The sequence below is a fragment of the Apodemus sylvaticus genome, chromosome 16, assembly GCF_947179515.1.
Source record: "Apodemus sylvaticus chromosome 16, mApoSyl1.1, whole genome shotgun sequence".
Lineage (NCBI taxonomy): Eukaryota > Metazoa > Chordata > Mammalia > Rodentia > Muridae > Apodemus > Apodemus sylvaticus.
In genome coordinates, this window is record NC_067487.1 from 48,170,200 (window position 1) to 48,183,112 (window position 12,913).

At 44.2% G+C, this 12,913-nt stretch overlaps 1 protein-coding gene across 1 annotated transcript in view; it reads right to left on the reverse strand.

The window, feature by feature from the left end:
* The window catches only part of Ankrd55 (ankyrin repeat domain 55), a 98,152-nt gene that overhangs the window by 54,108 nt on the left and 31,131 nt on the right, over window positions 1-12,913 (reverse strand). Inside the window, exons 3-4 of the mRNA XM_052159996.1 lie at window positions 11,740-11,870; window positions 7,455-7,564 (exon numbers count right to left, since the gene is read on the reverse strand). Coding sequence (XP_052015956.1) covers window positions 7,455-7,564; window positions 11,740-11,870 — 241 coding nt within the window. The remainder of the gene's footprint in view (window positions 1-7,454; window positions 7,565-11,739; window positions 11,871-12,913) is intronic.

Sequence of the window (12,913 nt, forward strand, 5' to 3'; positions counted from 1 at the left end):
TTATCTGATAGGTAGTCATTATAAAAATAATTGAATTGGGGTGACACTTTCTATAATTTTTGCCTTTGGGTATATTTCCCATTCTGATTGCTTTATGGGTGGGAGTGAGACTGAACTGGTGACTGTTTCCTCTCTCTCTCTCTCTCTCTCTCTCTCTCTAGGGGTCATGTTTAATCTTTAGGGTCCCTTTGGTTTTCAGTAGGTGCAGAAGTGGGAATCAAGAGCTAAGGCAATGACTGGTTCTCACCCTTCCTAACGCTGCGACCCTTTAATACAGTTCCTCATGTTGTACTGACCCCATCCATACAATTATTTTTGTTGCTACTTCATAACTGTAAATATACTTCTGCTATGAATCACAATGCACTTATTTGAAATGCAGCATATTTGATATGCAATCCCAAAGCGGTGACGTCCCACAGGTTGAGAATCGCTGAGCTAGGGCCAGTGTTAGGCTCACAGCTAGCCCAGGTTGAACGACTCCTCTGGACTCCGACAGGTTTTCCTTTGTGGATCCAGTGGAGAAACATGGCTCCCAGGAAAGTGAGACTCGGTGAAGACTGGAATAGGAGTAATCAGAGAAAGAGCCCAGGCCACAGCCTGAGTGGCCCCCAAAGCTGTGGCATGAATGCCTTTCCCCACAGGCCTCTCACATTCCTTCTCTCTGCAAGCCCTGGCTCTGGGGTTGACCTTCGAGGATGACATTAACCAAGATTCCACACCTAGGATTTGGTTGTTTAGTGAGTGGGAGCATCTCAGGAGGAGGGGCAAATCAGATTAGCTTCTGGCAATAATTCCTTGACCCCTTTAGATTAAGGGATGGGAAAAATTTTCTGATGTACTTTATTTTTTTTAGATTTTATTATTATTATTATTATTATTATTATTATTATTATTATTTTTAGTATCTTGCCATGTACCCCAGCTGGCTCTGAACTCCTAGGTAGCACAGGCTGGCATCAAAGCTGTGGTTCTTCTCCCTCAGCTTAGGCTAACAGGCATGTGTCACTGTGCTAGGTGAATAGAGAGCGCCACCATCTCTTGCTAGTTTCACTGGATTTTCCTTGGTTGATACCGTTCGGAACCCCCTGACTTCTCTCTCTGACGGGCCAGCCTGTGCTCTTTAACTATTTAATTTTGAAATCTTCTAGACTTATTGGTCTTCAAAGCTGGACACAGATATCCAGATGAAGAGAGCTCTCTCTCTCTCTCTCTCTCTCTCTCTCTCTCTCTCTCTCTCTCTCCCTTCTTTCTCTCTCTCTCCCTCTGCCCCCATCTCTCCCTATCTCTATCTCTCTAGCAATAATTCCTTGTCCTCTTTAGATTAAGGGGTGATAAAAATTTTCTGCTTTTTTGAAGAATGTAAGTTCCTTGGTTGTTTGGTTTTTGTGTGTGTGTGTGTGTGTGTGTTTATTTGGGAGTGTTTTGTTGTTTGTTTTCTAGTATCTTGCCATGCACCTCTGGCTAGCTTTGCACTCGTAGGTGCTATAGGTTGGCATCTCTTTCTGTTCTCCCTGAAACTCCATCTCCTTCTCTTCTCCCTGAAACTCACCACACTGCTGGCTAAAGCCACCACATAGCATTCCTACGCTTCAGCCTGAACTGGAAACTAGATATTCTCTGTGAAGCCTGCTGACCCCTTGCTGTTCTGTGCTGTGGAGGTCATCTGGCTTGCTCTCTATCTGCCTCAGCTCTGGAACACTTGCTGGCCTCAGTCTTGTTCTCCTAGAGTTCCAGCCTGAGGCTGTGGTGGCCAGAAACATTTCCTCAGCCCTCCCTACTGGAACCTGTTCAAACTGCCCTCAGATCTCAGGGCAGTTCCAGGCTACTACATATCAGGTACCAGGACATCGAACAGGGGTCCCCAGCAGGTGCCTTCCCTCACCCAGGGCCATGACTAAATAATGAGAGACAGAGGACTGCTGTTAGGATCCATGCTTCCTCCCAACTATCCAGGGGGCTTGGACAAGTTATAACATTCTCCGGGCCTCATATGTACACTGCATCCTGCCTTTAGCCTACAGAGAGATTCAGGCTCTCTGGTTTGCATTTCCATATGCACAATGAAGAGGATACCTTCTAAAGCTTCAAGATTTGCTATAACTTTAAGTGAGTCAATGCTTATGAAGCAGTGAGGATCACTGTCAAGTGCCCACCCCTGACTTTTCTATATTTAACAAACAAACAAACAAACAAACAAACAAACAAACAAACAAAAACCTTGCCAGATCTTGTCTTTTATGGGTCTTCTCTGATCACTCTCAGGTGATTCAGGTGGCAGCACAAATCAGCTAAAGGCATCATAGAAGCAGCTTACTGACCCTGTAGGCTCCCAGCCCTACAGCTCAGGGATGGCAATGAATAGAGATGTTCCCCACAAGCCAGCCATCTCTCCTTCCTGTCCCTAATGCCATCTGGATGCAAGCGTGTGCTGTAATGGACTCTCCACACCAGGTTACAGCATTAGTAACTTATAGGAAGCCAAGGCAGGGATCCAGGAAACCCTGTGGTGATGAGAAGATGCAGAAATGCTGGCGATGCGGCAGCAGGGGGAGAAGGGGGAAGATGAAAAAGAAAAGGAAAAAAAAAAGCTGCCCATTACCATGGAGACCATGAAGCAGTCCTTCAGAGACTGGTGGATTCTTCCAGAGGAAATTGTTTCTTGCTTTTCAGTGCAAGCGCCTACATGGCTGTACAAACACAGCTCTGTGTCTTTGAGACTTTGTCCTAAGGATGCTGCACCCTCTTTTCCCCAGCCAAGGGCACTGAAAGGGAGAAAGTGTGGGCCTGTTGAGATGCTAAGAGCTCCGAGCAGGCACTCTGCGTTCATCGGGCTAATGTATAAATCGCATATCCCTGTGTCTGCTCCAATCCCCACTGCCTCCTGGGCCTTAGCTGAGGATGTGAAGCCAAGCCAATCAGAGAACCTGGGTCTCTCCGTAGGCTAAAGGCAGAATGGAAGCGTCCTCTGGACTGCTTAAAAGTAGCTTCAGGCTGAGGCTTTCCTGTTAATAGCCTCCAGTGGGTGTCGCCTGGGAGGAGCTTGCTGTTTGGAAACCTAAGGGTCAGCAGATTTTTAAGCCAGTGTAAACAGCTTTTCACAAGATCTCTCTGGGCATGTGGCTGTTCTTGCTGCTTACTAATGTGAAGAAAATACAGATCGACCTGCGCTCACAAGTTGCACAGGGAGTTTCTGGTGGAACCGAATAGCCTGAGTTCAATTATGCAGTCCCAAAGCAGTCTGTTTCCTTGAGTCTACCCAAACGGGAGTGAATGTTTCTATCCCAGCATCCTTTGCAGGATATTGCGGCGGGGGGGGGGGGGGTATTGCATGCTGCTACAGGGCGATGTGCACAAATAGCTCTTTGTTTGCATGCATCTTCTGCAGAGCTGTGAGTGTCAAGGTGGGAACTAGTGGGGCGGTAATAAGGGGATCCTATTCTTTAACGCTAGCCTGTGCTAGTCGTGTCTGTCTACAATCACACTCAGCCTTAATGCTTTCTGAACACAATGTACCAGGTACCATGGTCAGTACTGTGGCTAATATATTTCCCTCTAATTCTGCCTCTCTTTACTTTCTAGAAAAGAAACGTATCTGCCTTGACATATTAACTTGTCTAAGACAAAGGATTGGTTAGATGCGGCCAGATTCAAATTTAGTGTGACTCCTAGGCACTCTTGACCTTAACCCAACAGGGATCTTAGGTGGCATTTGGTTACATAAAAAAAAAAAAAAAAAAAAAAAAAAAAAAAAAAAAAAACAGGGGCAGAAGATGGGAAGAAAAGATCTACAGACCTGTGTGTGTCACAGGCAGGTTTCAAACCGAGCTTTGAACTTTCTAAGCACAGAAAATCAGGCACAGGATCATAAACCACAGAGTTCCTATAATACAAATTCCAACTGTTTTCTCTGGAGAAGGAGAGCTAACCTTCCCTTAGCAAAAAAATTTTTTTCTGTGGTTTCTCATATAGGATTTTTGAAGATGTTGTAATGAATAAAATATGATCTGATTGTGAGCCAGTAAATTTTGTAAGGCTGTTTCTCATAAGGCCTGGCAGCACAGGCCGAGGGCCTGTCGATAAAATATGATCATTACAATAAACTCTGCAAGACCCGCAGTGGTGGCTCTCGGGAGGGTCGCAGACCCATCAGGCAGGTGTTCCTCATGCATGTCAGTTGTTACCGTCCATTTGTCACAGTTCCTCATCTGTGAGGTAAGGATACAGGTGTGACTTTGTATATGGCACATTAAATGGGTCAGAACTGAGAACACTCTACGAATTGTGCTCAGAGCCTGCTTATAACAATATCACTCTCCTCATCAACATGATTTTCCTCGTCTTCATCACCACTATTATTTGCTGTTGATTTAATTCAGACCTAAGCACTTGCTATGCCTGTCTAAGGTTATACCTATGTATAGCCTGGTGAGATGGGTAAAGATGTTTCCTTCCAAGCCAGACGACCTAAGTTTGATCCTGAGAACTCACATGGATGAAGGGGAGAACTTCTGAAAGTTACCCCCTGACTCACCATGTGAGCTACAGTGTAGACACACAAACACACACACACAGAAAATAAATAAATAAATGAATGAATGCTTTTATTTTAAAGGTCGTGTCCATTTCAGAAACTAGGCTCACATGCCTTAATGAAAGAGACTCTACTTCTCCAGTGCAGTTGCAATGTTGGAAGATGCCTACAAAGTCAGACAAGGCCTCTTTCCTCAGAACGCAATGCTAAGTGTATGCTGATGCACAAACAAACAGGTGGCTACAGCCCGACTCTGTGACTCGGTAAGTTTCTGCTTCAACACCCAATGCAGATGTTATTCTGCCATAAAATTTCTCAGTAAAATAGCCTCTAAGTATCTCATTTTGATCAATTTATTCTCAGGAGGAAGCCTTTAGAATAAGCTGCTTCCCAGAGCGTCTGCAGGGAATTCAGCTACTTTATTTGCTGTCTATGCGTCAGTAGGGCTTTGACCCAATCCATTTTGAAGAAGACTCACCAACACAAAATATTGCTTTCAAAATACATAATCCCAGCTTTGGATTTCATTAGTTGAGTAGCACTGTTAAGCAAGATTCTACCATTCAGAATCAACTATCCATTTACAAAAAGAAACTGTATCTTTAACACATAGAAGGAGGCTTATTTTTCTGGATTAAACTCATCAGAGGATGTTGGCTGGGTCATCAGGTATCCAGAGAAGAAGAAGCCTCAACTCGTTGCTTTCAACGTTCTACCTTTGTGCGATAGATCTTAGAGTCTTTACAGATAGTGCTATCTACTACCTATGGATCTGTGTGTGTGTGTGTGTGTGTGTGTGTGTCTCGAGTCAGGTGAATCTCTGAGTTGGAGGCTAGCCTAGTCTATAGACAGAGTTCTAGAACAGCCAGAGCTACACAGAGAAAAACTGTCTTCAAAAAACCAAAACCAACCAACCAAACAACCAAACAAAAAAGTTTATGGGAGAGGACATACACTTGAATGGGTTTTCAACAAATTTTTTCAATGGCTGAATCTTGAATGTAATTTTGACTGAGAAGACTTAACTGACACTTCAGGTGTAGATGGCAGAGAGATCTTTTCATCTAAATCTGAGTTCCCAATTCATGGATTGGGATCTCCAGAGGCAGAGAGATTGCCCTCCCGGATCTTATTTCCTGAGGTTCATTCTATTCAAGTGTGTGCAAAGGACCGGTCCTTTTTAATGGAAGAAGAACAGACATGATCAGCAACATCTGCCTGAAGCTTTGCAAGAATGAGCAAGGCATCTCTTCGCCCATTGCCAGGTCAAGTGAGGGGCATTCTGTGGTCTTTCAGGATGCCAAGCATTGTAAGAGGAGAGGTGACTGGACCCCTGAATCACCATGTGGAGGAACGCTAGCAGCCACCTAGCAACACTGACCTGTGGACTGGGAAGTAAAACTCGAGTGTGAAGTACTCAAACTTTGGTTTTATTTGCTGCAATAACTATAATTACCACAACTTAAGTGGGCATTTATCTTTCAGAATACATAGCTCTTAAAAATTACTCAAGAGGCAGATAAAGTCACTAAAGTTCGGCAACCAGGGCAGAATAATTCTCACAGGGAATGTTTTTAAACTTATTTTCTCAAGGCCACTCCTGCAGAAACTTTTATACTTTTATGACTAAACATTAGTACAAGCTGTCTAAAATAAAGTCTTTTCCTCCCTTCCTTTCCTCTCCCTCTCCTTCCTTCTCCACCCTCCCCCTTTCCTTTTCTGAAAACAGACCATTCGTTTACCTATGATGTTTACTGAGAGTTAATGGCCGGGGCTTGCTCAGAGCTTTGAGTAAATTCTGTTATTTTTGGATATGGTCCAAGGTAACTAGCAGCAAGCCTCAGGGATAGACCTGGAATTTCCTGAGCCTTTTGCTTTCTATAAAAATGACTGAAGAAATCCTGTTATTCCCCCGCCACACCCCCACACCCCCGCCAAGAGGATGGTTTAACCCTTTCAGCTCCACGGAGCTTCGGGTCTTCATTCTGACCCTGAGTGCTGAGGATGAGGTATCATCACTGGCTGAGGCTGCTGATCAGGGCCAGAGCCTGGCAATATGAAAGGCATGTTGTGTGCAACAGAGTGTGAAGGAAAAGCCAAGGGGCAACAGTGCCATTTGTAGTTAGTAGGAAATATTGTCACCAGCTGCTGTAGGAACTTTCAAAATGATGGAGACAGAGGCCAGTCTGACCAGTGAGGAACAAGGAACTCGGTTGGGCTGGGAGAAGTTTTCCCCTTGTTTCTCAATTATCTTACCAAACTGCGAGCTCCTCAAGCATCGATTTTTCTTTAAGAGAATCTCTTCACATGGGCTCCTTGCACACCCTCCTGGATCTGCCTCTAACCCCTTGGACTTCCTTGTCAATCTCCTGTGCCTCTTCAACTCCTAGACTCTGTCTGTAAACTCCATTTGGATATTAACCTTATTGACACGTCAGGCAGCTTTAGCTTGTTTGGTTTTCTACCAAACACTTGTCATTATTGGAAAATATCTTGTTCCTTTGTTTACTAGTGAGTCACTTGATTCCTTTGACAGTGTTGGCTCTGGGACATCAGTGACTAAAGTCTTGGTGACTGCGGTGTGGTTAGGGACTAGAACTCTGCCTGGTTCATAATAAAGGTCCAGTAATAGTTAATTGAGTTAATAATTGACTATGACTATTAGAATGAATGAATGAATGAATGAATGAATTTATGAATTCCAGTGATAAAAAATAGCCTTTCTCCTTAATTAAAAGGCTATGAGTTTTGAAAGGGGTTTTATTGAAATAGGGAAGTAAGGTTGGAGTTTAAGGTTACTCTAGTGTGGTCCTATCTGCAGAAAATGGGTAAGTCTCATTTTTTATCAGCCACAGAGGGAGTAGCTCCATGCCCTTCTCCTGCAAGGCCTTTTCCATCTGGCCTGCTATGAACTGCTTACCTCACATCAGGCTCTGCAGTGGCGGCGTGCAGTGGCAGGCGGCCATTTTTGTCTGGGATGTTGTGCTTGGCCCCGTTCCTGAGCAGACTCACACAGCCTTCAAGCCAGCCCTGAAAGGCAGTAGCAGTGGCATCGTTATATAGCACAGCCATACATAACACAGGTCAGCATGCTTTCTATAGATCTTTTCCATTTCGTTCTGCTTGTTTTTGTCTTCCTTCCTTCCTTCCTTCCTTCCTTCCTTCCTTCCTTCCTTCCTTCCTTCCTTCCTTCCTTCCTTCCTTCCTTCCTTCCTTCCTTCTTTCTTTCTTTCTTTCTTTCTTTCTTTCTTTCTTTCTTTCTTTCTTTCTTTCTTTCTTTCTTTCTTTCTTTCTTTCTTTCACCACTTCTTTGGTTTGGCTAAAATCATGTTTAAGTTGAAACCATTAAGGACTCCAGTTCCAACTCAGACACCCGTGCAGACAAGGGCTGAGCTTCGAGTTCCCAGATCTTTGTATGATTGTTGCCTTTTCAAATGCAGACCCATGCAGGCCCTGTTCTCCTGACTCTCCCTTCCTGTCCTGGACTGCTCACAGGGATTCAGCTGCTTCACACATGTGCTGCTCTAGTTCCCACAGACCAAAGATAGCATGTGACAGGCAGGGGTCACCTGCTCTGGCCTCTCAGCATGTGGCTGAAGCTCCAGTTCATATATATCAACTGTCTTATTTGTATAAAAACACCTACTTCTAATCTAAAAGTAGATTTCAATGCTACTTCTGTGTCCCAGAAATACCCCTGTGTCTAATATGTAGGTCTTCATTTTTATTATTTGATGTTCTTTTTCTAATAAGGAGAGCATGCTGCTTCCTTGAGTCAGCTTTGTTGTGCTTAGATATGTAATCCATACACCCTCCCAGTAGCTGAGACTCTAATTCTAACATCCTGAGTTTTTAACAGGAAGGCATAGCTAGTGTTCTCCATGGGATGGAAACCCACTGGAAGCTTTTACCAGCCTATGTATTTCTTGGGAAGCTGAGTGAATTCCCTGTCTCTTAATTGTACCAACTGAAACTTATATGTCACCTTGCTGGCTAGCATTTATGACTGGGTCATTTTTCCTGCTATCTTATGTTAAAGGACAGGAGTAACCTGAGGCTGGCCCTTCCCAGAGTTATACTGCTTTCTTAGTTTATATGTCTTCAGCTGATCTACCACTACTCATAACCAAGTTTGGTTCTCATTCCTAAACAGAAGGTCTCCTACCTTAATCTATAACCCTTGTGCTTCTTGCCTACTTATAAACAGACAACAAAATAGCTGAACTTCTCACTGAGAAGAGTGATGTGAGAACCTTTTATCCAAAAGCAGTTTCTCCTTTCCTCTATTTGTATGTAGTCAAGCCTTAAGATGCCCCTATAGGATGAGATGACTGAAGATTCTCTTTCTTAGTATGACAATATTGGAAGCACCCAACTCCCAAGGGTTAATAATCTTGTTCAAGTAAGAAAATAAGCATAGGAAGAGAACCTTGTGGTTTTGAAGAGCCTAGACAAAAATCTGTCAAGCAAGAGCACATCAACATTCCTGGACCAAAGCAGGCATGGGCATGCAGACCTAGAACCCCAGAATTTGGGAGGTTAACAACAAAGAGAGTCAGGAACTAAGGGTCATCCTTTGCTACATAGTGACTTGGAGGCCAGCCTAAACTACATGAGACCCTGTACTAAAAATCAAAACTAAACAAATGGCATAGGCTATCATACCAAGTAAAGCTCTGTAGAATTGACCAGCAATATCTGTCTTAAGTAGAAGAAAATATTTAGAGACATTGTCAGTATTGACTCACAGTTTACCAATGTGTTAAATCTGTTTCTAGTTGCTAATATCCAAATCATCAAACTCTCTGCTTGAAAAAAAAGAGTCGGGGGATCTGACAGCAAGGCACTTTTGACAAACTTCAGAATTGCCCAAGCACTAGACTCATACAGTGTTTGAAAAAGCAGATCTTTTGGTGGAGAAAGCTTTGAAATCTAAAATATTTTGCAATGTTTCCTGGAACTCAATGTGTGGATGTGGTTTTCTTCATTCTTTTTTTTTTTTCTTTTCTTCAGAAAGGAAATTTAAAAACCAATGAAGACATTTGAAACGCTTGACACCCTTCCGAAGCAACAAATGAGTGTCCTACCTACTGACTACCTGCTAGCTGGCTCCGCCTTTTCCTTCAGGTGTGATAAGCTTAGGTTATTGTTTTTAACCACACCTTAAAAAATACGGATTGAGGTTCAAAAAGGTGAAGTGATTTGCCCAAGGTCCCATGTCTACAAATTTATTTGTACCCTGAGTTGAGACTCAGTTTTAATTGTCTCTTTTGCCGAGTTTCTTTTAATGGTCATATCTAGACATCGCTGGATTTCAAGGCTTCCCCCAGAATGATCCTCTTCCCAGTGAGCCTTGGGGACTCACACAGAGGCCAGGCACAGTGAAGCAGGCCACCCCGCCCTGTGTATTGTTACAATTTCCCTCACACAGCTCTTTAGAATGGCAAGAGCTGCCTGCAAAGATGGTATCTTTCTACATTCTGAGTTGCCCTGCATAACTGATATTTAGTGGGGCACTTCTTTCTGGTCCTTTCAAAATTTGACTTTTAGAGTTTAGAGTCTTTTAAAGACATATAATTCGTTTCTACTGTATTAAAGAATCCAATGTCAGTCAACCTTAGAAGCCATCTTACCCCTTTTCTCTGGCCAGTAATTCGAAATTTTGCCTGTCTTTGTTTTGTTTTGTTTTCTCAGACACAAAAGGTTTGTATCAAGAGCAGCTATGAAGGAGGTGTTACAAGGGACATGACTGAGATACAGAGCTCACTCAGCTTACAAATACGGAGCAGAGGTCTTCAAACTCAAGTAGACAGCAAATGTGCCAGGAAGGTTAGTTCAACCTGTGGGCTCCCATCCTCCTCTGTCCCCAAGCTATCTAAGGAGTTTCTAACTAAGGAAGACTTAGCGTACCTCAGAACCTGCCTTTCAAATAAGACCTCTAAGTGATATTGATCTAAGAGGCCTGTGGACCACATTTCAAAAAAATCGTTTGTGGGTCCTAGAAACAGTTTGCAAAGGAAAAAAAAACTTAAAGCGACCTCTGAAGAAAATCTCTGTGGGAATTGAGCAATGCATCATTGCAAACTCTGAATTGTGTGGCAGGAAGGGGTGGCGTGTTTGGGGAAGGGAAGTGTTTTATTTCAGCGGGGCTGAAGGGGCGAATCTTGGGAGAAATCTGTGACTATCAACTGGCAGCAGCAATGAACCCAAGAGGCAACAGATGTGAGAGGGTAGGGGCCGGGCCGTGTTTCTGGAAAAGAAGGAAAGCAATAAACTGTCCCCCACACGGCAGGCAGGCCTTGTTTCTCATGGATTTAAGCCGGTTGGGGAGCTTCCAGAAGGACCACAGAGAGCATCTGAGAGGAGAGGGCTAGAGGATTTTCTGCGAGTCTTAACCACGCTTTGCTTTAACGTTGGGCAATACCAAACTGAAATCCCTACTGTGAGGGATGATATTACAGTTTCTCAGTTTTTCACGTGCGCGCTAGCTATGAACCAAGCAAATTCTTCGCTTTACTTTGCCCTGTGATCCTGGTACATCCCTGACGCCCTAGTCACTGATGCCAATGTCCCGGATAACCTCATCCCTAATACCCATATCCCCGACGCCCGTGTCCCTGATGCCCACAACCCTGACATCCGTGTCTCCGACATCCGTGTCCCTGATGTCCATGTCTCCAATGTCCGTGTCCCCATGCCTTCGTCCCCTCCCCCTTCCCAATTCTCATCACGTCTCACATTCCGTAGGCTAGAGCTTCCACTCAGCTAATTTCCCATCTAACTGCACCCAGCAGATGCTAACTGAATCTTCATATTGTTACCACCCTCTGGGGGTTATTTATGGCAGACTTGTTAGAAATACAAACAAGGGCCAGACATTTCCACCAAGTGACATTCTGATGGTGAGATAGAAAATAACATTTTCCCTGGATGTTAACTTGTGAGTTACAGAGTGAGTTCCAGGACAGTCAGGGCTGCATGGAGAAACTTTGTCTTAAATAAATAAATAAATAACTAAATAAATAACTAAATAAATAATAAATGTACTTACAATCCATACAAGCCTTGAGATAATGTGTAAAGTCTAAAGTCCTAATCTTGCTGACCTACTGTATCAGACCATGGGCACCATTCTATGTGTAGAATCCACATGACACCGTTAGTTCCCTTGTTCTGTAGCCCCATCAAGGAACAGAGATTCGTACCAGGTAGGTTGCCAGGCATAAACTGGTGCGGCCATATGCATCCTGTGTGTTAATGTTGGCGCCCATCTTTAGCAGCAATTTCACTGTGTCCACTTGACGTCCGGACACCGCGTGCATCAAGGGCGTACATCCTGGAATGAGACATTTCAACAGCTTAACAAACGTTTAGCTTTCGAGATTTATGAGCAAGCCGTTGGTCCGTCCATTCATTCTGTAGTGAAAATCCAGCTGCTGGATTTTGTGGGGCTGAAGAGAGCCAAGGGTGACCGTTTCTGTTTACATAAGCTAGGTCTTTCAGCTCCCTCCCCACAGCTGTCTGTGAGTCTCCCCTCTGCGCATGCTCAGTTGTCTGTAGTAGTTGGTGGATTAAAGCACTTTGGGCAGGTGACCAAAACTGTCTATTGTTGCCTCGGAGATGTGAATAACTCCAGATCTGCCAGGTAAGTTCATCCAGACTGACAAAACTGAAGTAGGTGCAGAGCCTGGATCAGCTCTGACTCCCAGGTAACCAGCAGCACACGCTTGGAGGCAGCGGATGGTGAAGCTGCGTGGTAGCCTCGCTTTGGGCTACACGAATGCTCAATAGGATCCCTGTCGTACAAATAGAGATGAATAGACACATTTTGTTTAACTTTGAGGAGCTGTTGGAACAAGCAAGGAGTGTCACAATCCTTCAGACCAAGAGGCTAAGCTTGGCTCTGACCCCTTGCTGAATGGGCATGTCCTTAGATTCTGTTGCGCTGGCGACACACGTTGAGCATGTGATTCTCCTCTGGATGAACCCAGCTATGGTCCACAGAGATCCCTGAGAATGGATGGATCTCTGCACTGCCGTTCTCCCTGAGCATGGCCGCTGGCAACCCAGCATCCCTTCTTTTTAATACTGAAGCAGCAAAGAAGTGATTCTTACAACAGGAGATTCTTCCCCTCCCTTCCGTCTCCTCTCCTTATCTTCCTTTGTCTCTTCCTTTTTCCATCCTCCCTACTTCCTTCCTTTCTCCCGTCCCTTTCTTCCTCCCTATCTCCCTTCCTATTAAGTAGTTCCAAGCCTTTTGGTGGTGCAGGCGCTTCTGAGGAAAACAGAGGCAGGCCGATCCCTAAGTTCAAAGCCAGGCTGGTTTACAGTGTGAGTTCCAGGATAGCCAGGGCTACACAGAAACCTTGTCTTGAAAAA